Below are 26,537 nucleotides of genomic sequence, written 5' to 3' on the forward strand. Positions count from 1 at the left end.
ATATTAGTCTAAACGGGGTGCTGTGACGAGATGTGACTGCGTGCAAACACTATAAACAACAATACCAATGTGGTCCTGCTACAACTTCACACCATATCACTCTTCACAGCTGACTCACTAGTGCACCGCATCAAAGCGATAATCTCCCCCGAGAAGTCAAGATCACTTTGAAGCAATAAGGTGGAGGTGGGTGCCATGTGAACTCTTAATCGTTCTGCACTTCACATCGCGTTGCTCTGCATAGCCACCTCCCTGCTGAGCAGTGCCATGCATTACATTGAAGAAATAATGGAGGGGAGGAATCCTCTGTAAAATCCACCTCACACTGTATCACTCTTCTTTGCACATCACATATTTTGCCTATTGTGTGGTGGGAAAATAGTACATGAAAATGGCCAGGGACCATAAGTGGCCTAGGGTATTAATCTAGCAACAATTCATAAGTTCATGAAAACAAAGTTCCTGCAGGAGGAAAACCTCTATTTTGACTTTCTCTGATATTTTCTCAGTTATCCGAGGTTACTATTGATTCAGAAATCATAAAACTCTTCAGTAGTTGGTTCATCATTTAAACTCTCCTGATCTGATTTTGGATGGCAAAGTGGTTAGCAAAACTATGTTCAAACACTAGTCTAGTTTCTGCCAGTGTGTGGAATCTGCATGTTCTACCCATGTCTATCTGAGTTTTCTATAAATGTTCTGGCCTCCATCTATCATTACTGGTAGGCTGTTTGGCAGTTCTAGACTGACCCAGTATGGATGAGGTTCTTTAATGGACTGGCACCCATTCAAAGTTGGTTCCTGTTTAGTGCTTGCTACTACATAAATAAGTGGTGGCCCACATGACCCTGAATTGGAGTAAACAGTTTAATGCATGGATGGACTTATAAAGTTTCAGGTTTTATTCAGAAATGCAGTACCCACATTACATTAACTATAGATATCTGTTATGTAGGTTAGCAAATAGTAAACTAAATTATCACTTTATTATCTAAACCCTGCTTTTTGATTTGAAGCATACATTTCAGGGCGAGGCATGTATGACCATTGTGTGAGATACAGTATATTTATTTTTAGTTTCTAATTATTTCTTGTCATTTGTTAGTAAACTCCTCTCGCCAGTTCCTCCTTACTTTTCTAACCATTTCTCTAGCTCAGCAACACCTCTGACAGTGCATACCTTAAAGCTTTGTAAATTGTAAAATGGTATACATGCCCCTACCCCCATATGGGATCACTGTGTAACTTTATTTCTGTTTTTTAAAACAGCTGGAGCAAGCATTGTCCCTGGAAACTGGAGACAAAGATCATGAGGTAGGCCTGTTGGCATTGAGGCGCCAGTTTGAGGATGATGAAAAGGTCTACAAAAAAAAGCTGCAGGCCTACCAAGATGGACAACAGCGACAGGCACAACTGGTTCAGAAACTACAGACAAAGGTAACTTGAACCATAGTTGTGCCTAAAACTGAAGGGTCAGGTTAATGTGTCAACAGCCAAAAGTCTACTGGAGTAAATGAGTGACAATTAAAGGACAACTGAACTAAGGGCCAGCTGTTATTTATACCACACATGCTAAAGGACCAACTTTAGCAGTTGGAGGTAATGATAAATTCTTGTGTCTAAAGTAAACTTAGAGGTATACTATATAGTGCTATGAAAAAGGTTTTGCCCTCTTTCTAATATCCTCTGTTGTATATTTTTCACAATGAATGGCCTCAGACTTTTACACAAAATTCAATATTAGTGAAAGGCAGTCTGAGTGAACACACAATGCAGTTTTTAAATCATTACTTCCTTTATTCAAGAAACAAAGTTCTCAAATGCCACTATCACCCACGACACTAGAAACTTCCTATATTGTGATTGTTTGTCTTTCACATAACTGTTGAAGAATGTTAGCTCACTCTTTGCAGAGTTACTTTATTTCAGTAGGTTTGTTAGAGTTAATTGCTTTTTTTTTCTACTGCCTCTAAATGAGTGTAAATCAAGACCTTGAATTGGTCACATTTTACTTCCTCTCATCCATTCAGTTTTAGACTTGTTTTTGCATTTTGGGTCATTGTTTTGCTGTATAATCCAAATATCTTTCAGCTTCAAGTCATGAACCAGACATTCTGCTTAAGAATAGTCTAGTAAAGTTGGAAATCACAGTTCCTACAGTAACTGCAAGTCTTTCAGGTCCTGAGGCAGAGAATCATCCCCACACTATTACACTACCACCCCCATTTTTTATGTTAGGTATGATGTTCCTACTGTCTAACACCATATTAGCTTTATACCAGACACACTGGGACCTGTGTTGCATTCTTAGTTTTGACTTGTCTCCCCATAGAACATTATTCCAAATAACTTGGGGATCATCCAGATGTTTCACTGTTCATCATGATCATCATAATCAAGATGAGCACTGTTAGCCTTGGAAAACTGAGGTTTTCTGCTTGCTACTCTCCTATGAATCCCATTTTTAGTCAATACCTCTCATATCATGAAGTCATGGAAACTGACCTTAGCTTAGGTTAGTTATGTCAGAGAGGCCTGTAGTTAATTTGAATGTTATTCTGAAATCCTCTGACTTCTAGAATGAGTTGCCATTATGCCCTTAGGGTTGTTTTGGCATTCCGGCCTGGGAAGAGTTACTATTGCTCCAAATGTTCCATTTTTTGGCGGTAATGTGACTCATTGTCATACAGTGGAGTCCCAGAGCCTAAGCAGTGGCTTTGTATCTCTTTCCTGATTAATAAGTTTTAACAAACTTCTGGAATTTCCTTTGATTGAGGCATAATGTTCTTCTGCAAACCTTGTGAGGACTATTTCACTCTCAGGATAAAGGTCAGTGCATGGTGTTTAGATGAGTTTAACAAGGTTAGCTATAATCAGATGTGACTGTGTTCAGTCAGCTGAATCTAATTATCAATTAACTTTGGTCAGCTGTTTGAGTAAGTAACTAAGTGGTCAATTACAATACCTTTACACAGGAGCAATGCAGTTGCTGGATAACTATTACTTAAAAGTACTTCGGAAGTATGGTGACAATAGCAGCAGATGCACCCGAAAGAAACACTGAGGGAAATGCACCGGAGTTCATGACAGACTAAGGGCTCAAGCATACCTACCATCGCTACTCAGCATCCTGCTAGCCAATGTCCAGTCATTGGAGGAGAAGCTGGACAACATAAAACAGAAGGATAAAATTCCAGTGAGACATTTGGTACTGCAAGATCTTTTGTCTCACCAAGACATGGCTAATTCATGCCTGTTGAATCTCTGTTCATTTACCACTTGGCCAGAACAGAGGAGTCCAGCAAATTAAAAGGTGAAGGTGTATGTCTCATGTTTAACAAAATGTCTCAGATTTAACAACAACTGGTGCGACAGCAGGAACATAAGTTTTTTATCACGCTAATGCTCACTCAATCTTCAGGTCCTGACAGTTAAATGCAAACATTTTTGTATTCCCTGGCAGTTTACTTTAGTCATTGTCATGGATATATATATTCTATCTGAAGGGTAGGCCGACACTGAACAGACAGAAATGTGTAAGACACTCAGTCAGTCCCAGAATGATAACCTAAATGCTGCCCTTATCGTGGCTTGGCAATTTCAACAAGGCTAAAACGGTAATGCTGACCTTTTATCAACATATTTCATGTTCTACCAGAGGGGATAGGACAGTTGGATCATTGCTATGCTCTGCATAAAGACAGCTATAAAGCATGTGCATAGCCTCCTTTGGGCAAATCTGACCATTCGGCAACATCTGTCAGGCCCAGATATAAACAAAAGTTAAAGGAAGGAGTTCCAGTCACACATGAGGATACACATTGGACAGACCAGTCAGAGGCCGACATCCAGGTCGTGCAGAGTGTTGCAGACTGAGTTATGTTCAGATGCAGCTCTGATGACATATCAATGTGTTTATGGGAGCTGTGACTTCATATATTGAATTTCTCACAAATGATACAGCACAAAAGTCATCATCAGGACTTATCCCAAGCAGAAACCATGGGTGTATAAAACCTTTCATGATGCACAACCTGGGGATTGTGTCTGGGAAAACAGATGATTACAAAGCCACCTTGTAAAATCTAAGGAGAGTTATGAAAGCCACTAAGCGACAATATTGGGAGAAAGTGAAAGGGCAAGTTGAACAGTCTGATCCCAGGCGCATGCGGCAAGGTCTGCAGACAATAATAAACTATAAAGCAATTACTCCTACTACGGTGAGTGTCAACACCTCTCTGGCAGATGAGCCTTATAATTTATATACACACTTATGGCAGCCAGCATTCTAACACATCTGCAGTGGGAGAACAGTTCAGTGAATAAACAGTGTTCACTTTGTGAAGGCATTCCAGGACATGTTTTCAAGATTTGTGCTGATCAGCTTGCAGCAGTATTCCTGGTAATATTTAATATCTCCTTAACCCAGTCTGTCATAAAAAATGCTTAAAAAGATCAACGATTGTCCCTGTACCTAAGAAAGCAAATCCAACCTGTCTGAATGACTATCGACCTGTCACACTAACAACTAGAGCAATGAAGTGCTTTGAAGGTTAGTCAAAAATCATATATGCTCAAATGCTGTCAAAAGAACTGGATACATTAAAACTTGCATTATCACTCCAGTACAACCACAGAGTATGCTGTCATCTTGATCCTTCATACAGTACTGGCCCACCTGGACAACAAGAAATGGAATAATGTGCAAATGCTACTTATAGACTATAGCTTTGCATTTTACACAACAAACACCTGTAAGGACATCACAAAGCTGAAGGACCTGTGTCTGAGCACTTTATTGTACAGCTGGATTTTTAACTTTCTGATAGGCAGATCATAGGTGACTTAAGTGGGTGGCCATGCCAAATCATCCCTCACTCTAAACACAGGCGCTCCATAGTGTTCTGGTCTGTATCCTCTGCCATATTCTATCTACACATATGACTGCACAGCTGCACAGGACTCTAACATCATTTCCAGATTTGCCGATGCCACAGCTGTGATAGACCTGACATCTAATAACAATAAGCAGGTTTACCTTCATGAAGTGGAGAGCCTGTCACACTGATGTCAGGACAACAGTCTACTCCTGAATGTTACCAAGGCAAAGGAAATGATTGTGGACAAATATGAAAACCGTATCACAAACCTAACACTTATATTCAGCATATACATATATATAGTGTCACACACGTGCATCTGAGGTTCACCTTGTCAGCTCTAATCAGATATGCAATAGCTCCCCAGGATGAGTGAGGATGCTGTCACTAACTGTCTGGTCTCTACCCTCTGCAGTTCAGAAAAGATGTGTATATATACACATATACAGTGCATCCGGAAAGTATTCACAGCACATCACTTTTTCCACATTTTGTTATGTTACAGCCTTATTCCAAAACGGATTAAATTCATTTTTTTCCTCAGAATTCTACACACAACACCCCATAATGACAACGTGAAAAAAGTTTACTTGAGGTTTTTGTAAATTTACTAAAAATAAAAAAATTGAGAAAGCACATGTACATAAGTATTCACAGCCTTTGCCATGAAGCTCAAAATTGAGCCCAGGTGCATCCTGTTTCCCCTGATCATCCTTGAGATGTTTCTGCAGCTTAATTGGAGTCCACCTGTGGTAAATTCAGTTGATTGGACATGATTTGGAAAGGCACACACCTGTCTTTATAAGGTCCCACAGTTGACAGTTCATGTCAGAGCACAAACCAAGCATGAAGTCAAAGGAATTGTCTGTAGACCTCCGAGCCAGGATTGTCTCGAGGCACAAATCTGGGGAAGGTTACAGAAAAATTTCTGCTGCTTTGAAGGTCCCAATGAGCACAGTGGCCTCCATCATCCGTAAGTGGAAGAAGTTTGAAACCACCAGGACTCTTCCTAGAGCTGGCTGTCCATCTAAACTGAGCGATCAGGGGAGAAGGGCCTTAGTCAGGGAGGTGACCAAGAACCCGATGGTCACTCTGTCAGAGCTCCAGAGGTCCTCTATGGAGAGAGGAGAACCTTCCAGAAGGACAACCATCTCTGCAGCAATCCACCAATCAGGCCTATATGGCAGAGTGGCCAGACGGAAGCCACTCCTTAGTATAAGGCACATGGCAGCCTGCCTGGAGTTTGCCAAAAGGCACCTGAAGGACTCTCAGATCATGAGAAGGAAAATTCTCTGGTCTGATGAGACAAACATTGAACTCTTTGGTGTGAATGCCAGGCGTCACTGAAGTCTGTTATAACCTTACAGGACCACAAACATACATGCAGTCAGACATTGCCGGAATGCACACTATGCGGCACATAGCTACTGTATATAGTAATAGAAGGCAGGAATGGGCTGGCAGTTCATCAGGGATGGATGGTGATTCCTATCACAGCTGGGATGCTAACACATCCTTGTGTTTCATTACAATATACTAGTCATTTAGCCCGTTACAATAACGGGTGCTAGAACAGTAGTGCATAAACATTAGTAGGAACAGTCTATATTAAATGGCAAGGGACTTTGACCTCATTCTTTTTGTTGGCCGTATTTTTCTTTCTTTCAGCCTTTCTTTTGTTGATGTTTACTTGCTGACCATTCTTCATGGGCTGCCGCCGTGTATTGTGTGTCTTTAATTTTCTGTGACAGTAATACTGTCTTGTACGTCCGCTGGCTTGTACGTCCGTAATATACCTTTAATTTTCTCTGGCAGTAATACAGGCATGCGTGTCGGTAATATGCCTTTAATCTCCTCTGACAGTAATACTGGCCTGTATGTGGCTATAATATGCGTCACTGTATTGTGTACTTTTAATTTCCTCTCGCAGTAATACTGGTTTGTATTTCCGTGAAATGCCTCTAACTTTCTCTGACAGTAATATCGCGCATCGTACTGTGCCCCGTGCATGCGCACTTCACCAGAAGACACACACACGGACACCTGGACGCACACAGGGATTTTATTAAAGAGTATAGTATATAGCATTTTAACAAAATTAACACCTCTACAAAACATTTACACATAAACCTCTACTGCCAGTTAATATTTGTATATATAAAGTTCAGACAGTTGGAATAAAATAGGAAAAGGGAATAAATACAAAATATCACAGAATGTATAAAAAAACAGCAACCTTCAATTTAAACCCTCTTTCCTTACAGTTCATTGTTGTAGGGCCGAGGAAACATTATTCAATGTTAATAAAGCAAATGTTTTACTGAACAGAGTCTAAGTGCTCTATAAAATATCAAACATACTTTAGAATACATTTAAAATTAAACACAAAATGTCATAGCTTCTACTACATTTATACAGCTAAAACATTTTTCTTTTATACATGTATTTATATTCACAATCAGCTTTGTGTATTTCTTGTGTTTTTTTTTTTCCTCCTGCATTTATTGGTGTAATGTAAATAAATTTCAATGTCATAGAAAGCAAATTAAGTTAAGGTAAACCAAGCTAAGCCCAACTGGAAACAGAGGAGGGGAAGTCAAAGTTCTTTAGTACAGATTCTGGAAAAATAAACTGCTGAGACCTTTCGTCCTTGAGAAAAAGCAGTGGTAGTCCCTCTGACCTAGGGTAACATTTTCATATTATTGTGAACAACATTACTGCAAACTGCTATGATAACGTGGGTATGTACAGAATGGAAGAGTTTTAATTATATAGAAGCATAAGACTAATGACACTTCAGAAGACATAGCTAACAGAAAATCAAAAGACACATGGAATACCTTAGGATAGGATGATGTGTGTTTATTCAGAGTACTAAATTGTAAACTTTAAAAGAAGGGTTAAATGCATTGAATATGTACAATCAGTCTGCTATCTCTATTGTGACAGCTGTTAGCAAGACTTGAATGTGAGGCAGTTAACTAAGGACAACATATCTGGAAGTACACGTCAGCCTTGGCATTAAAGAGGGCGTAAAAACAGCAGAGCCATATGAAAATAACCTCAGAAAACACAGGTATAATTAAATAGGAGAGATGAATTCTTGAATATTTTCTATCCATTTTCCTACATGCTTAGTTTTTTCCAGGGTTATGGGGAAAAGTAGTCTCACCCACCATCTTTGGGCACTTGGCTACATCCAGCTTTGGACGGGATGTCCTTTTATTTCACTGCATCGTTTTTCACATACCCACTGTCACTTATACTTCATTTAGATTCCCCATTTAACATAAGTTGACACCTCTTTTGAAATACAGGCAGAAACACAATACCCAGTGAAAGCTCATGCTGGCATAGCTAAAAAGCGCAAGCTCCACACAGAGGGTCACCAGAGTGAGAACTGAACCCATGTAGCTGGAACTGAGAAGCAGAAGTGCAAACCACTGCTGTAGTTTGTCTCCCCCTCAAAGTGTTAGAAAATTTTTCATAAACGGAAATGGTATTTTGCATCTTGGACTAATAAGATTTCACTGTACTCTATACAGTACATGTGGCAATACTGTAACAGTACTTAATTTGAATCAGTCAGGGAAGAGCCATCCATAGTATAAGCTTGCATTCCGTCACCAATGGCAGGGACATCTATAAAAACGGAAAGCCTGCAAAGTTGCAAACAGGAGTCCATCTAGCATGCAATGGCAAGCAGTTCTTTTAAGGATAGCAAGTCATCTCAATGATCAATTCTTGCACTTAGCACCAGCACTACAGTACTACCACCACTGCTACAACTACTAGTAGTACTTACTGTAAGCATTCACAATGGTGGGCACTGCAAACTTTGCTTGCTTCTTAAAGCAGTAGCAGGAGTAACAAGTTTTAAAAACTTGTGATAATGCTGGATTGGGATGCAGTATGGCATGTCACACTTGCTTGGGCAACAAAGATACATACACCAAAGAACATTTGATTACTTTTTTTTGTGATGTAACCATTTAAAGAACCAGAAAATACACTTATTTATGGAAAAAGCATTGGTACAGGGTATGAGTGAAGATTGTATAGTACATTAGTCCAAAGAAGATAGCCATCTTTATGGTCCTGCTAATATCCGATTACAGTTCAAAACCTATTGAATGAATCTTGGGTCTATTAAATTTTCTTTATCCATTTAAATTTTAAATAATTTTTATTACATCCATATAAGCTTGTCAGTAGTGGGCCAAAACATGTCCCAGTAAAGTTAAATACACAGAATGGCTAGAATCCCCACTAATAGCTACCATTTCTATTGCCTTTAAAGGGCTATGTCACCAAGGCTACTCCCTGGATGTCCGTTTGTTCTTTCTCAAAGGATGAAGATAGTATTTAAATGAGAAGGGACCGGGAGACATGATTTATGACAATTTTGATAACGGGAGGTCAAAAACAATGTTTTAGCAAGACCCAAAACTAAACCCAGGAATCAAAGTCAGAAAGAACAAAGCAAAAGTCAAAAATCAGGAATCAGATCTTTGGTCAGAACCAAAACGTAATAGAAAATTCAGAGGCAAAAAAGAGGAGAAAGGATTTGATAACCAGGAAATAATCAAAAAGAAAGTCTTTGGAAAGCAATTCAATGGTTTATCTGTCAAACTGGGATAAAACATAGCCACGTGAACTGGCCTTTCATAGCAACAGGATGCACAAAACGGCAGCGCCCAAAATAAACACAAAATTGAGTCATAGAAAATAAAAGCAATTTTTTAATTTTGTAAAGGTGAATGAAACTTAAAAAACAAACCTCAAATTAAAATCTCTGCCTGTCAAATCTTTATGATCAATATTCAAAATTAGCAAGAAACCCCAGAATTTGCATAATAAAATAAAAAAACAGATCTAACAGTCTAGTGAGCTAGAGGAAGAGTACAGTCATGGCCAAAGGTTTTGAGAATGACACAAGTATCAGTTTTCACAAAGTTTGCTGCTTCAGTGTTTTTAGATCTTTTTGTCAGATGTTTCTATGGTATACTGAAGCATAATTACAAGGATTTCATGAGTTTCAAAGGCATTTATTGACAATTACATTAAGTTTATGCAAAGAGTCAATATTTGCAGTGTTGGCCCTTCTTTTTCAAGACCTCTGCAATTCGCCCTGCCATGCGGTCAATCAACTACTGGGCCAAATCCTGACTGATGGCAGCCCATTCTTGCATAATCAATGCTTGGAGTTTGTCAGAATTTGTGGGGTTTTGTTTGTCCACGTGCTTCTTGAGGATTGACCACAAGTTGTCAATGGGATTAAGGTCTGGGGAGTTTCCTGGCCATGGATCCAAAATTTCGATGTTTTGTTCCCCGAGCCCCTTAGGCAAAATTGTGAGTGAGCCCACTCCATTGGCTGAAAAGCAACCCCACACATGTATGGTCTCAGGATGCTTTACTATTGGCATGACACAGGACTGATGGTAGCGCTCACCTTTTCTTCTCCGGACAATCTTTTTTCTGGATGCCCCAAACAATCGGAAAGAGGATTCATCAGAGAAAATGACTTTACCTCAGTCCTCAGCAGTCCAATCATTGTACCTTTTGCAGAATATCAGCCTGTCCCTGATGTTTTTCTTGGAGAGAAGTGGCTTCTTTGCTGCCCTTCTTGACACCAGGCCATCCTCCAAAAAACTTCACCTCACTGTGTGTGGAGATGCACTCACATCTGCCTGCTGCCATTCTTGAGCAAACTCTGCACCGGTGGTGCCCCGATCACGCAGCTGAATCAATTTTAGGAGACAGTCCTGGCGCTTGCTGGACTTTCTTGGGCGTCCTGAAGCCTTCTTCACAACAGCAGTGGAAATAGTTTTTTTGGGATTAAGTTCATTTTTATGGCAAAGAGGGACTTTGGAATTAATTGCAATTTATCTGATCACTCTTCATAACATTCTGGAGTATATGCAAATTCATAAAAACTGAGGCAGCAAACTTTGTGAAAATTAATATTTGTGTCATTCTCAAAACATTTGGCCATGACTATATGGTCTTGTGCATTCCTCTCTGCCATTTTTCCCCCAGATCTTTTATTTTACTTATACAGCCAACCACCTCCCTAGTATTCTGGAGGAAGTTTGCATGCTACCACCTGAGTCATCTGTCTCTTATGCAGATGACCCTGCCTGTTGCTCTTCCAGGTCACTCTCCTTAGCAGTCACTGTACTTCTGTAATTGCATGTGTAAGGCCTTTACTCTTGTTTCCAATCATGGCTCTTTCTCTCTCTCTTGTAGGCCATGTGCAGGACTCTTTCCTGACTCTTACCACCCTGTTGGTGCCCATGGCAAGCTCTTGTGTCATTATAGTTTCCTAATACCTGGGATTAGCACAATTCCAGCAGCATCTGTTATACAAGATATAACTATGCATGTATCTGCTATCAAACTGGTTAACCCATTTCAGGGTTTCTGAGCTGGTACGACTAATTTGATTTTATGTTGATATCATGTTAGACATGCTTTCTTTTATGGGAATGTATTTAGTGCCTTTTTTCTGTCAATATAATCACCACATTTCTCTGCCTCTTCAGGTTCTCCAGTACAAGAAGAGATGTGGTGAACTTGAACAGCAGGCAATTGAGAGGTCTTCTGAATTAGACAACACAAAACACTTGGTGAGTCCTGCAGAGAACGCTTCTGGAGTTCTGCTTTGTCAATACACTCCGACGTCATTCAACTGTGTAAAAAGAGTTAAACATCATCATCGGCCACCATGATTCTGAAAACATTCGGAGTTTTATAAATATGTTTAATCCTTGAAGTGCTGTAAAGTAAATTACATTCATCCACTTTTTACATTATCAACCTGAGCCACTGATGATTGACAGCACGAACAAAACAATACCACTGTGTCACCTGATCACACTATGTCATTTACTCATTTGGCTGACACCTTTATCCAAGGTGACTTACAACATTTATGATACAATTAGTTACATTTTTTTGGCTTTCTAATTGGAGCACAGCAGATCAAGTTATTTACCCATGGTTTTACAGTGTCAGTAGCAGGATTTGAACCGACAACCTCAGGAATTGAAATCAAAAGCCTTAACGACTACACCACACTGCCTGCCATATCTAATAATAATAATAATAATAATATAGGAAATAGCTGATTGAAAACTAAACTGACACTATTAGTATATTTCTGCTACTGGATTGCAAGCAGCACACTCTGCTTGGCAGTGTGATTGAGCCCTGCAAAAGACCAGGATACTGGAACGTGATTTCGTGGATGATAATAATGCAGGGTTTTTTTAATTTTTTTAATTTCAGTAAGTATTGCATTATGTTACTTATTACTTTAATGAGCCTTTAATACACCCAAAATTTAATGTGTTACCCCTAACACTACTCCTGAGATTGTGTTGCTAAGTTTAGCACTGTATGTTCAGCTAATCAACATAAATTTAGTGATTTCTGAAATATTGAGACAGATTATTTCAAACATGAGAAGGAATGATGCAATTGCCCAAGTATATGCATCAGGAAATGTATTTTGTGGCTCCTTCTATCTGTGGCTGCTAAAAGCATATACAAAGCTAACACATTCACAGACGAACACAATGAAACAACATGTGCAGACTACAAAAGCCTTAACTGTAAACCTGTTAAGGGTTTACATGGCCAGATAATCGGGTTACTCACAGAAAAATATACATGTGATAACCTGGTCTTTCAGATGCCAATAGCCTAGTTTCTCTAACTGGAATAATAGTTTAAATAGCATTTTAGAACACCGGTTTCTGTGAGTAACTGGGTTATTAAATCACATATAAAACACTCAGACTGTTTAGTTTCTGGACTTAAAATATTTCTAAGAAATTCATTAATAGTTGTATTTTTTGCCATAGCTTTAAATCCTTACAATTCTGTTGTCTTTTCTTTTTAATATACCTTTTCTGTACATTTTGTTTCCTCGGTTTTATCCAAATACTGATGATTAGCAATGAGCAGTGCAGAGAAGGGGCAACTGACATTGGATGCTAGAGGGTACCAGTTATTTATTTTCCTGCCATGTTCACTTGTCTGCTCATTAAGAAATGTTTCTCACAAATGAGCAGACCAGTGAATGTGGCACTGAAGTCATTTTTCCCTTTTAGCATTCAGTGTAGTCAGCATTTGGATACAATCAAAGGAACAAACTCCACAGTGGCATTTTTGGGATGAAATATCCTGGGGAGATCTGCTGTCAGAAGTAACTGAGCCATCCTGAGAAGCCATGCAGCGGGTGTATTTGTGTGAGCATGTGTGTGTGCATGTGAGTAAGGGGAAGAGAGAGGGATAGAGACCATGATGTACTTAAAGGGAAGAACTTACAAGACATACACCTCTCCTTAAATTAATTGATCTCACTATGTGGCTGCCAGTGATTTTCGAAAGATCCTGGCTTGTATTGATTTCTGGAGTTGGGGAAATTGATTGCTGACCATGTTGCCTCTGACTTTAAGTGAATGGTGTAAGGTGGAGCCAGTGAAATTAATTGCAAATAGGGAACATGGCAGTAAAAAGATTAGAGCATTATGGAAGGAGCAATGGAAAGCACACAAGACAGCCATGCCCACCAACTCTAAGACCATTGGATACAACGACAACTTGCAGAGCCACGCCCACCAACTCGAACACAGCAACTCACAGAGCACAGCGTCATTCGCGTTCGTCTCTGCTACACTCCACATGCACCTCTGAAGAGGTATGTTTGTCACGGATGTGAATCGCTGTATGCGGCGTGTAGAACAGTTTGCGAGGGGTATCCCATGGTCTTACAGTTGGTGGGCGGGTCTCTGTTAGTTGCTCTTGCGAGGTTCAGTCTCTCCCTGTGCATTTCCTGTGCGACACACACACAGAGGCAGCGCGAGAGAGACAGCCGCGTACACACACAGGCAGCGCCAGAGAGAGACAGACGCGCACACACACAGAGGCAGCGAAAGAGAGAGAGAGAGAGAGAGAGAGAGCCGCGCACACACACAGGCAGCGGGAAAGAGAGACAGAGGCACACACACAGGCAGTGAGAGAGAGAGAGAGAGCCGCGCACACACACAGGCAGCGCCAGAGAGACACAGAGGCACACACACAGGCAGTGAGAGAGAGAGAGCCGCGCACACACACACACAGGCAGCTCCAGAGAGTGAGAGAGAGACGCACACACACAGGCAGCGCGAGAGAGAGAGAGGGCTGGACTCATAAGGTAGGAAGGCAGTTAAAGAATGCACTGGGCTTGATTTTGTTTTCACTTCTGTTTACAGCCATCGGTTTGTAGTGTGCATTTTTGAAATGTTACTTTTCTTGGTGGTTTATTAAACTACAGATTTTTTCAAATGTTCATTGTTTGTTGCTATAGCGCAAACTATTGCAGTGTTAGTTTTCGCTGTTGTTCAAGGTTTTCTCAGTGTTATTCAATGTTTTTACATTTAGTTTACTATTATGCTGTGCATTCTATGGTTTAATTAACTATATTTGTGCTTAAAAACTTACAAAAATATATATTTACATACAGTCTGTATGGTCTGGAACGGATTAATTGTATTTACGTACAATCCTATGGGAGAAATTGCTTCAATTCACGACCAAATCGGTTTACGACCAGAGTTTGGGAACGAATTATGGTCGTGAACCGAGGTTCCACTGCATTCTTTTCGGTTATGACGCATGACCGCGTCCACCATCGCAAACTGTTTTACACGCCATGGTCTTAGAGTTGGTGGGCGGGTCTCCGTGAGTTGCTCTTGCGAGTGGGCACATGACCAGGCGGTGTGTATGCTTCGAGAACGAGGGTGGACGCGGCAGTACCATCTAAGAAGAGGCAAGTTTGTCGCGGATGTGAATCACTGTATGCGGTGTGTAAAAGTTTGTTTGTCGCGGATGTGAATCGCTGTATGCAGCGTGTAAAACAGTTTGCGAGGGGTATCCCATGGTCTTAGAGTTGGTGGGCGGGTCTCTGTTAGTTGCTCCTGCGAGCGGGCACATGACCAAGCAGTGTGTATGCTTCGAGAGCAAGGGTGGACGCGACAGCACCATCTAAGAAGAATCATATTTGTCGCGGATGTGAATCACTGTATGCAGCATGTAAAACAGTTTGCGAGGGGTATCCCATGGTCTTAGCAGTGTCTATGCTTCGATGTGAATCGCTGTATGCAGCGTGTAAAACACTGTATTGTATGTTGCCCTCTCCAGAGTAACATCTTTTCATTCACCTACAGTTGTATCCTTAAAACCAACCCCATTTGGACAATTGTGTCTTTCAGGAAGTGTTCACCCATCAATACATAATTATGCGGCGTATGCTACGCCGCGGGTTGGCTAGTAAATAATAATGCCATAAAAAAATCAATCTGTCAACATGCTGTCATACAGTACAATCATCAAAGAACAGTATTAAACGATATCTCAACATCAACATGAAATACTCTACATCAAAAGCAGAAATACAAATGATTGTTAATAAACTTCCAATTTGAGTTCAATAGCCAAAGTACTAAATCGTGAATTATGAAATAGTACTAAATCATAAATAATAAATGTAATAAATAATAATGATGCCAACTTCTCCAGAATAGTGAGATAGACAAGCTTAGGCACACATTTTTAACAACAAAAAAAAAATCAACCAACGAGTCACTTGAAGTTCAGGCAGCACATGCACACATCCGAGCAAAGGTATATGAAAGCACTGCAGCATCTAAGGATCTGCCCAAGCATTCAGAGACCCTAGTAGTACCAGGCACAAAGAAAATGTACAATCTTCAAGAAATGTTCTTCTAGGAAACAAACTGCATTGAGCATATCGTGGAACATTGGAAGAAAGTTGATTATGACAGCTAATTTGATTTTGCTATAAGCATTTCACAATATGTTAAATTACTGAGGTGAGTTTATTACTTATTTAACTGTTGTACAGCAACTGGGAGATAGCATGGGCTTAGCCCACTTGCCCATAATGTAGAAACACCCCTGATATTCCATAGAAGAGGAGAATTAAAAAGAAAATTGCAAAGGAAAATGAAGTTAAAGTTTTGAAATGATAACCAAATATTTCAAGTTTTTTAGAATAAGTAAATAAAAATGACAGCTCGCTGAGCAATGAGATGAAGGAAAAGTAAAAATGACACACTCATTGTGAAAACCCTCAGCCACAGGAGTCTCCCAAGACTGAACTGATATTGTTTTTCACTATGAAATTATGAAGCCCAAACTCTATCAGATCACCTGTGAAAAGGCCGAAGCAGAAAAGCTCTGGTATAAAGCATGCCCTTAACTTACTAGTTAGTTTCCACTATGTTAATATCATTAGCAAAACCATCAACTCAGTTTCTGTTCCTGGTCAAGGTTGCAGATAGCCAGAGGTACAAAAACAGAAGAAAACAATCCCTGATACTTCTCTGGATGCTCCTACATCATATGCTCTATTTGCTAGATGTGATGGCTCATCCTTTCCAACCTCAAAGAATCAAATTTGATGTCTCCTCCTCTATTCTTCTAGAAATGAAAAAAATCATAAGATTTAATGTGGGGCAATCAGTCATTGAAATCGAGGCACCCTGAAGGTTAGCCATTAAGAGCAATATTAATAAATGTCTGCTGAATTAAAACAAAGTTATGAGTGGTTGCTAGTAAAGTGATTTTTTATAGTTTTAAGTAAAATTGGACATCCTTTTACTTAAGATGCTGGGTGGGTGAGAATTCTTCTGGTTAAGTAATATAGGGTGATATGCCAAAAGTGTGGTGTAAGATACCACAATCCTTTTTTTCATTAAGCAGTAAAGTTCCATTGAATATTACGTTAAATAGTGTTGTTAATGAGCTAGGATTTGTTTTGAATCCAAAACTGTCTTCTACAGTAAATAAGAGAAAATGTAATTCCAATAGGCACAATATAATCAGAAGATGTTTCCAAAACATGTGACTAGATGACAGAATTTACATATGAGATCATGATGTGGGTACATGTTGAACAATCCAGGTCAAGAAAAATGTTTCCAGTGTAGACTTTTGAGCTGAATTAGACTGTTCTAACAAAGTGATAAGGAGTGCATCTTATCAATAGTTCATTTCTATGCATCATATGAAATCCTAATTATAAAGATGCTTTTCTAACATTGCCTTAGAGTACATAGAAGTCCACTATTTAAGAAAACAGTAAAGCTTGAAGATACTATTTAGGCCATCATCATGTTACACAGTATGGTATCTGATTTCATAGTAGATACCAAGAGGAGGAGAGGAAAGTTTTAGCATATGTTCTAACTTTCATGTCATAAAACATATGTTTCTAATGAATGGTTATATCTTAGGCACAGTTATTCAAATGAAGAAAACATATTGTCTAAAATATTTTCTAAAAGTCCCAATACCTAGTACCTGGTTAAGTGAGCAAGGGTCACTTCTCACCATGCCACTTCTAGGGTCATTGGCAACCCTACATTTGAAACAAGGACTCCTATTGTCAGTAGATCTCAACATAAAGCCCCTGATGTCTCTGCATCCTTGAGCCTTCTGTTTACATGTATACCTCCTTTTATATTTATTTACAACTAGCCGTTCCCCATGGCTCCACCCACATAGTAGTGAAACAGTACAGTGAGGAGGGCCCTGCCCGGGTCCCTACTCCTGATGTCACGCTTCCTCCTGCCCTCGGCCCGCAGCCTTTGTTTTGGATTAGCGCAAGTATATCATTCCTGCAAGTGAACTATGAGTCTTAGCGCAATGAGAGAAGTCGCAAAGTTCAACCGTAATGTTCAAGCAAATTATAGAAAAAAACCTGATCTAAATCCATTAAGAAGTTCTCTCGTGAAAAGCGGACACACATACAGTCAGACAGACGTTGGATTTTATATGTGTTTTTCATTCATATGTGTGTTTCATTTGTAAATATTCGTTTATTTGACAGCATGTAGATCGGGGTAATTACATTCACGGCATTCGTAGTCTGTGTCACAATCTGATTTTTGGAGGGCACCGTGGCGGATGTTAGCAGATTGCTGGCCAACCACAAGCGTTACCTGGTAGGTAACCACCCATACAATCAGATTGTGACACAGACTACGAATGCCGTGAATGTAATTACTCCGATCTACATGCTGTCAAATAAATGAACCACACGCTGTGGCGCAACGTTAGGGGCATCGCCTCTGACGCTGACGTCCGAGGTTCGATTCCCGAGAGGGAGTGCAGTGGAGTGTGTACACCTGATGAGCCCAAAATGAGGGCGAAACACGTGTCGTGTACTCTTTGCATTTATTTGACAGTAAACTATTTCAACCATATCTATATCTATATCTATATATATTATTATATATATCTATATAATACACAGGTGCTGGTCATAAAATTAGAATATCATGACAAAGTTGATTTATTTCAGTAATTCCATTCAAAAAGTGAAACTTGTATATTAGACTCATTCATCACACACAGACTGATGTATTTCAAATGTTTATTTCTTTTAATGTTGATGATTATAACTGACAACTAATGAAAGTCCCAAATTCAGTATCTCGGAAAATTAGAATATTGTGAAAAGGTTCAATATTGAAGACACCTGGTGCCACACTCTAATCAGCTAATTAACTCAAAATACCTGCAAAAGCCTTTAAATGGTCTCTCAGTCTAGTTCTGTAGGCTACACAATCATGGGGAAGACTGCTGACTTGACAGTTCTCCAAAAGACAACCATTGGCACCTTGCACAAGGAGGGCAAGACACAAAAGGTCATTGCTAAACAGGCTGGCTGTTCACAGAGCTCTGTGTCCAAGCACATTAATAGAGAGGCGAAGGGAAGGACAAGATGTGGTAGAAAGAAGTGTACAAGCAATAGGGATAACCGCACCCTGGAGAGGATTGTGAAACAAAACCCATTCAAAAATGTGGGGGAGATTTACAAAGAGTGGACTGCAGCTGGAGTCAGTGCTTCAAGAACCAACACGCACAGACGTATGCAAGACATGGGTTTCAGCTGTCGCATTCCTTGTGTCAAGCCACTCTTGAACAAGAGACAGCGTCAGAAGCGTCTCGCCTTTGGACTGCTGCTGAGTGGTCCAAAGTTATGTTCTCTGATGAAAGTAAATTTTGCATTTCCTTTGGAAATCAAGGTCCCAGAGTCTGGAGGAAGAGAGGAGAGGCACAGAATCCACGTTGCGTGAGGTCCAGTGTAAAGTTTCCACAGTCAGTGATGGTTTGGGGTGCCATGTCATCTGCTGGTGTTGGTCCATTGTGTTTTCTGAGGTCCAAGGTCAACGCAGCCGTCTACCAGGAAGTTTTAGAGAACTTCATGCTTCCTGCTGCTGATGAACTTTATGGAGATGCAGATTTCATTTTCCAACAGGACCTGGCACCTGCACACAGTGCCAAAGCTACCAGTACCTGGTTTAAAGACCATGGTATCCCTGTTCTTGATTGGCCAGCAAACTCACCTGACCTTAACCCCATAGAAAATCTATGGGGTATTGTGAAGAGGAAGATGCAATACGCCAGACCCAACAATTCAGAAGAGCTGAAGGCCACTATCAGAGCAACATGGGCTCTCATAACACCTGAGCAGTGCCACAGACTGATCGACTCCATGCCACGCCGCATTGCTGCAGTAATCCAGGCCAAAGGAGCCCCAACTAAGTGCTGTACATGCTCATACTTTTCATGTTCATACCTTTCAGTTGGCCGACATTTCTAAAAATCCTTTTTTTGCATTGGTCTTAATTGATATTCTAATTTTCCGAGATACTGAATTTGGGACTTTCATTAGTTGTCAGTTATAATCATCAACATTAAAAGAAATAAACATTTGAAATACATCAGTCTGTGTGTAATGAATGAATCTAATATACAAGTTTCACTTTTTGAATGGAATTACTGAAATAAATATATATATATATATATATATATATAGAGAGAGAGAGAGAGAGAGAGAAAGATAACAATCTGTACTAATACATTGTTATTCACATTATTACATAAAGGGAAACACCACCTATACACCCTCCCACTCAGACATATTTGAAACGGGTACACACAGTTTTGGCATCATTGGATATATCCTTTCAAAACAGCCCCCCACCCCATACACCTCCACATTCCTGTCCAGCCCTTTAACATGATGAGGCAAAATCCTATGGCATGTCTCGTGCGCCCCTCCTGCCAGGATGCACTTCCTTTCATTAAGCGATGGTGGCACATTATTGCACTGACAAGACACTAGGAGTTGTCATTGTCCATGCATACATTACCAGAGTTTTGCATGGTCCTGTCCAAATCCCGGTGATCACAAGCCTGGACCTGCCGTAATCAAGTAATCCCACTAGCAAAGCACAGAAGGAAGACGCCCAACCTGATGGAAACATTGGTCCATTGCTGTGCTCATCCAAGCATAAATTGATCATTTAAAATTGCAAAACAAAGAGCTATTAGTTGAAGCAGACCCATTTCTACGTAAGTATAAAACTAATTAAGACATCAGAGTAATTTGTTTTTCAGTCTTGAGGTGTTTTCCTGCCATTACAGAATAAGGTTTAATTCCTAAAATTTTAAATCAGCAAGGTGAACTAAGGTGTCAAAATCTAATACAGAGGCTGCAGAGTTCACATTTAGTCACAGCAATTTAAAACTTAATATGTAATAATATCTTGTTCCTAACATTGAAAATGGGACAGTGTCTTATTTAAAAGAAACATCAACGGGCAAAGATGCAAAGTGCAGTGTGCAGATGGTGCAGGTTTGGACACAAAAATGACTAATTGCACAAGGAACTTTTTTCAGAATAAGAAATGTTAGAGGTGATGTCCCTTAGGGATCGGTGCTGGCACTGCTGCTCATTTTAATTTAAACCAGTGACTCTGATAAGAATGGAACTAACAAGCTGGTTACATTTATCTTTGGCACTAGGAGGACTGGTGAATACCCTAGAGTCAGCAAAATCAATTCAGACGAAACAGGAAAGAATTCTTATTTGGGAAGATATGGGAAGTAAATAAATATATTTTTACACATATTTGGGAAAACAGATTAGGAAATAAGACCAATATTCAGAATCACAGTGCACTAGTCAATGTTTTCATCCATCCAGTCTGTAGAAGTCATCAGGAAGGCTAATAGGATGTTGGGCTTCTGTCGAATACAAGTCAAAGGAGATTATCCTTCAACTGCACAACACATGTATGATGCCACATCTGGAATAGTATGTTCAGTTTTGTTCTCCTTATGATAAGAAGGACATAACAAGTTCATAGACAAGCTACTAGGCTGATTTCAGATTTATGGCGTATGAGCTATGAGGAAAGGCTGAAGGAGTCGAATCTTTTGAATTTAAGCAAACAGAGATTAAGAGATGACATGATTGAAGTGTTTAAAGTAATGACGGGGATTAGTATTGTAGATGCTTGCCGTTACTTCAAAAAGAGTTCTTCAATAAGAATATGGGGAAACAGGTGACTGATGGTTAAGAGTAAATTTTGCAAACACATTTGGAGGATTACAGATAGATGGATTAAGTTACCAAGTAGTATACTTGAAAGTGGCACCTTGGATAGCCTGTTTCTCCTCAAAATTGTTTGTGTTTTCAAAAGTTTAGTTCAGAACATTGTTGTTCTGTTTAACAGCACGTCCTTTAACATGGCTGTAGTTTGTTCTTCTTTAGCAAGAGGAAAGCATAATTTGTATCCTGGATAGCTACGTTGCCTAAAAGTCACCCTTCAGCTGAATTAGTGAAGACATATCTTTACTCCTCATTAGTGTCTGGGGTGTTGTTCTTCAACAATAATGTGGAGGTGCAAGTGGAAGTTGGCAAAGAATACATTTTACACAGATGTTAGAATACATTTCTTTAGCCAGCAAATTGTAAATCTGTAGAGTCAGTGACCTACCAGTGTGGTTAAAAGCAACACCTCAGGGACATTCAAATATTGTTTTGGAAATAATACATGTTTAGTACTTAATGAACAGTATTGAGATCAGTGTTGTGCTCTTTTTCATAGTCCTACAAATTTCAAGCTACTGGTTCATGACAATTCCGAATCAAGCAGGTAAAGGGATGGTTCTTGTATATTAAATAGTATACATTTCAAGTTACAAATCACTGTGGTTCATATTTTTGGCCCCTCACTCTCAGCAGTGGTGGAGCCGCCAGAGGCTTTCCATTTAATATTTGTAACCCCCTGCCTGCACATGATTGCCTCTGCCATTGCTGGAACAGCTCGACTTTCATCCCTCAGCGCTGCACAATGACTGTGTCATTTATTAGAGTCAATTTTCTAATGCAAACCAGACATGAGTTTGATTTCTGTCATTTTCTCTAAGCTCTAGCCAGCTTTTCAAATTTATATCAATGCTGCAGTCTGGAAGCAGGCTGTTTAACAACAGGGCCATTTTTGCTTCTGCCCATTACACTTCAGGACTGCAATTCCTGACTAATTAAAGCTTTGCTTCTAAATGATTGCTAGCTAAATTTGAAAGCTTACACACTGCAGGTGCAGTAATAAAATCACATCAAACACAACATGGGTAACTAGAGAATACTATGTGGGACAGGAGGCAGTGGCCAGCTGAGTCAGCAATGTGGCTCCAGGAGCAATATGTCACTTCAAGACTCCATGGTTTCAAAATGTAAAACCACATAATGCTGCCCATTCTTCAGCTGCCTAATAAAAAATGCATGCTGAAGCCTTGGAAACGCGGGTAAGAGAATCTGTGGCAGGATTACCCCCAAAATCAGTTCTGTCAAGACTTACATGTACACAGTTTTCATAAAATGTTCCCTTGTTACACTGCAGCATCAGAAAGTGTTCATCATAATTTTCAAAAATAAATAACAGAACATAGTGTTCATGATATTTTCTCATACAAAATATTCTTTTAAGAAATACCATAATTACATTAAAAAGTGGAAGGAATGTTCCAAGAGAGAGATGTTGTATGTTCAATCATCTTGGAGCCACCCATCCATCCACTCTCTAACCCCACTTGGTTCAATGTGGAGCCCTAAGCTAGTCATTAGAATTGAGTGCAAGGCATGACCTGCAGAAAGCATGTGCTGTGGTGGGAGCACATGGCACCCAAATGTTATAAAGATGATTAAAAATCATTCAAACTTGATATAAAACTCATTGGCACTGAAGCCTAAAAACTTTGATCATACTATGGACTTGAAAAATATCTACTGACAAGAAACAGTAAATGTTTCTAACTATTTTTACTCACTCAACCATGCCATCCTCAAACATTCTCTCTCTTTCTCTCTGACATATTCGCAATAAAAGCAACTCAGCATGCACTGTTTGGCAATCGATTAGTTTGTGGTGCTTCATTCTGTTTCTTTGTGGCTTAGCCCTGTCATATAATCTGACCTTTTCAATTCCTCAGTACTGTTCTCATTATGTGTGCAGTGCCACCCCACAGAAAGCATATGATGCTGAGTGTTGGTTGGTATTGCAACCTTAGTGACCACATACAGGCTGGCCAATGGCATTTGCTCTTTCAAAAATTAAAAGGTTTTGACGTAACACGTAAGGTAAAGCAATGAAAATTCAGTTCATGAGTGCAGTGTACCAAGTAAAATGAAATTCTTATTTGCATACTTGACTAACATGTTCCGCTTTCTGGTACTGCAAATCTCACTCCATAATTTCTGTATGAGGGAAAATGAAAAAGTAAAGGAAATTTGAAAATTATGCAGTTTCCGAAATAGATACACGCTGATGCAATACAACATGTTTGTGATGGCTTAAGGGTAATTCAAACATGTACAGTGTAGTGCTCTGCCGTTAGTCTAGTTGATGCCGAGGTCAAACGAACATCTCTCCATTGCAGTTACTGCATAATTTTTAAATTGCTTTTATTTTTTGATTTACCCTTGTATAATATAAGAATACAAAACATAATAGGGCAAAAGTAGTATGTGTCTGAGCCTAGGCGTCCAAACCCCCCACCCCCAATTCATAGTGTAAGTCAAGTAACATCCCTGGGTGGACTAGTCCACAGCAAGACACTGATGTTCACACAGTCATAAATGTCATAAATCAACCTAACCTCTGTGTCTTTTGGATGAAGTATAAGACCACATGACTCAAGGAAAATGCAGAAACTTGTAGGACATGCAAACTCTACAAGGTCAACAATCAGTCTTGGATTCGAGGCCTGGACTTAAGAGCTGTGTGGCACCATTGCTAACTCCTTCAACAATAACACCTAAATTCTGACTATTGTTGTAATACATACTGCAAAATCCTCAGAGTCTTTCAAACTCAAAACTATTGCTGCTACCGTATGTATTAACATTCTTGGTTGGATACTATCCCCTTTTATTTCAATTCTCTCTAGTAGTAAACTAACTAGACCTGTTGGTTATTGTGTTCATAAGAATTCCTTACAGTGCGACCGCTATTAAAATTACTTAAGGTATTTTTTTGTAAACCCCAACATATATATCACTCAACACGTTTTGATGTCTAGTTATGCAAGTTGTTGAGCTTTTTGGGATTCCCCTCTATTTTTAGCCTTCTAGACCTAAATAACTGTAAATTTTAGTTCATTTTTGGACCATGTTTTGTTCAGGAAATTATATCCTCATGATAAAGAGAAAGTGTCTTCAGGAAGAAATGATCAGAAGGATTTTAACTTGTGCATGCCACATGAACCTGATCCAGGGGTTCACCCTCTAGTGGGATATGAGGGGTTAAAGTTAGTCCTTTTTACACATTTTGAAAAAATGGGAATCACTAATACTGGCACGTGGAAAGTTATTTCATGCTATTCTGAGATTGATGATAAGCGATATGATAATATTCTTAATATTTGATTTTTTACCGGTGATCCTAGCCCTCTAAGAGTCACTACCAGAAGTTTAAAAATGACAAATTTTACACATAAACATGTTTGGTATCATTTTAGCCTACTTCAAGGTCAGTAATTACAAATATATTATTTTTGATCCTTTAGTAGGGATCTAGTATTCTATGGACCTCTGTCAGAGAATTTAAAATGACAAATTTCTATTACAATTGAAAATATATTTTTTTGAAGTGAAGATTTTTGAAGTGAAGCACATTTTAATATTTCAAATATCTGACACAACTATTCCTATTTATTATGTACTTCTACTTCATGAAGTAAATCTTTGTATTTTTGATGAAAGCCCCGAATTAGGGTGCTGATTCAGACTTCCATCAGTTTCTGATCTTATACCCTTGTAATGACCAGCTCAAAGCTAATAAGCTAATAAGCACTATTCACAACCCACACCACAATAAACATTACACACAATACATGTGAAAACCACCATAAACCAAAGACACACAAAGTCCAGATTAGAACAACAACTGGAAAGAAGTGAGAGAATGATAAAGCTGGCCTAAATCCTTGAAGTAAAATATATGCAAAAAGATTAACTGAAAAAAATGGCACAACCCTGAAATAAACAAAGAAGGAGAAAAAGAGAACAGTCTCACCAATCACAGTTCCAACAGATGTGAATTATTTTCGACGGAGAAACTACAGAAAATATCATTCTCTCTAACTGGGTTAAGTTGGATTTTGGAAGTCCCTCAGTCATCAAAAAACTGTCTTGGGAAGAGCAGTCAAAAAGTTGTAAACAGCAGAATGAAATTCAAGACCCAACTTTTGCCTAAAGCCCTTTATATATAGAGGTAACCTGGAACTCATTTTTACCAGAAACAGGAAGTCCCACCTTAAAGGGTCACCAGCTGTCAGTTATGTGTCTTTCCCCATTCTATTGCAATGGTCATTTACTTTTATGCAATGGACAATTCACAGTTTAATTAAAGGGCAATAAACAAACAGAAACAATTGAACAGACCAATACAAATGATGAAACCATGTAGCACTGTACTCCAAATGTCTCAGTCAGACCATAAAAATTCTACATTGATCTTTATGACAGAATCCATTCTTTCATTCTTTTCCTAAAACCATCTAGACCAGTGGCTCCCAAACTCAGTCCTGCGGACTCACTGTGGCTGCAGGTTTTTGTTTCAATAAGCTTCACAATCTGTGAGAGTAATTGATCATAAATCATCTCAGTTTATTAGCTGATCTTTTTTTTCTCTTTTCTAATTTTGCATTTAGAAAAGCACAGCAGTAGGATTTTTACATTTATAAGACATTTACATTTACTTACAGCATTTATGATACAAATGGTTACATTTCTTTTGGTTTTCCAATTGGACAGGTATTTCTCTTCTTACTATAGCTTTAAATACTTAAATACTTAACTCTTTTTTGTAGTTTTCATATTATTTTGCCCTTCATTGTGTCCTAATAATGACAATTCAAAACAAGCAGAGCAGGCACTTGAGCCCTGAATGATGAAACGCTGCAACTACTTCAGCATCATATCCACTAATTAGTAAATACTGGATTAAACCAGAACACCTGGAAAAGTACAATGAAAATCAGGATGAAAATATTGTTAAAAAGTAAAAAGGAAAAAAAAAACCTACATCATCCTTATATAACTGCTTAGTTCATTTAAGGAAAATTTGCCAAACTTACTTTTGTAATTTCTACATTGAAACCCAAAACACAGAAACTGGAAAATAGCAGCTCACTTAATTAGTCTAGGAATCCAAATAAAAACTGAAGTTGTTTGGAACAAAAACCTGCAGTAACAATAGGACCCCAGGACTGAGTTTAGGAACCACT

General features: G+C 39.1%; 1 protein-coding gene across 2 annotated transcripts in view; it reads left to right on the plus strand.

Moving 5' to 3' along the window:
- The window catches only part of crocc2 (ciliary rootlet coiled-coil, rootletin family member 2), a 224,487-nt gene that overhangs the window by 67,710 nt on the left and 130,240 nt on the right, over window positions 1–26,537 (plus strand). For both annotated transcript variants that reach the window (XM_051922722.1, XM_051922721.1), the window contains exons 4-5: window positions 1,270–1,437; window positions 11,426–11,509. In XM_051922722.1, coding sequence (XP_051778682.1) covers window positions 1,270–1,437; window positions 11,426–11,509 — 252 coding nt within the window. The remainder of the gene's footprint in view (window positions 1–1,269; window positions 1,438–11,425; window positions 11,510–26,537) is intronic.

Source organism: Erpetoichthys calabaricus, chromosome 2, assembly GCF_900747795.2.
Source record: "Erpetoichthys calabaricus chromosome 2, fErpCal1.3, whole genome shotgun sequence".
Taxonomy (NCBI): domain Eukaryota; kingdom Metazoa; phylum Chordata; class Cladistia; order Polypteriformes; family Polypteridae; genus Erpetoichthys; species Erpetoichthys calabaricus.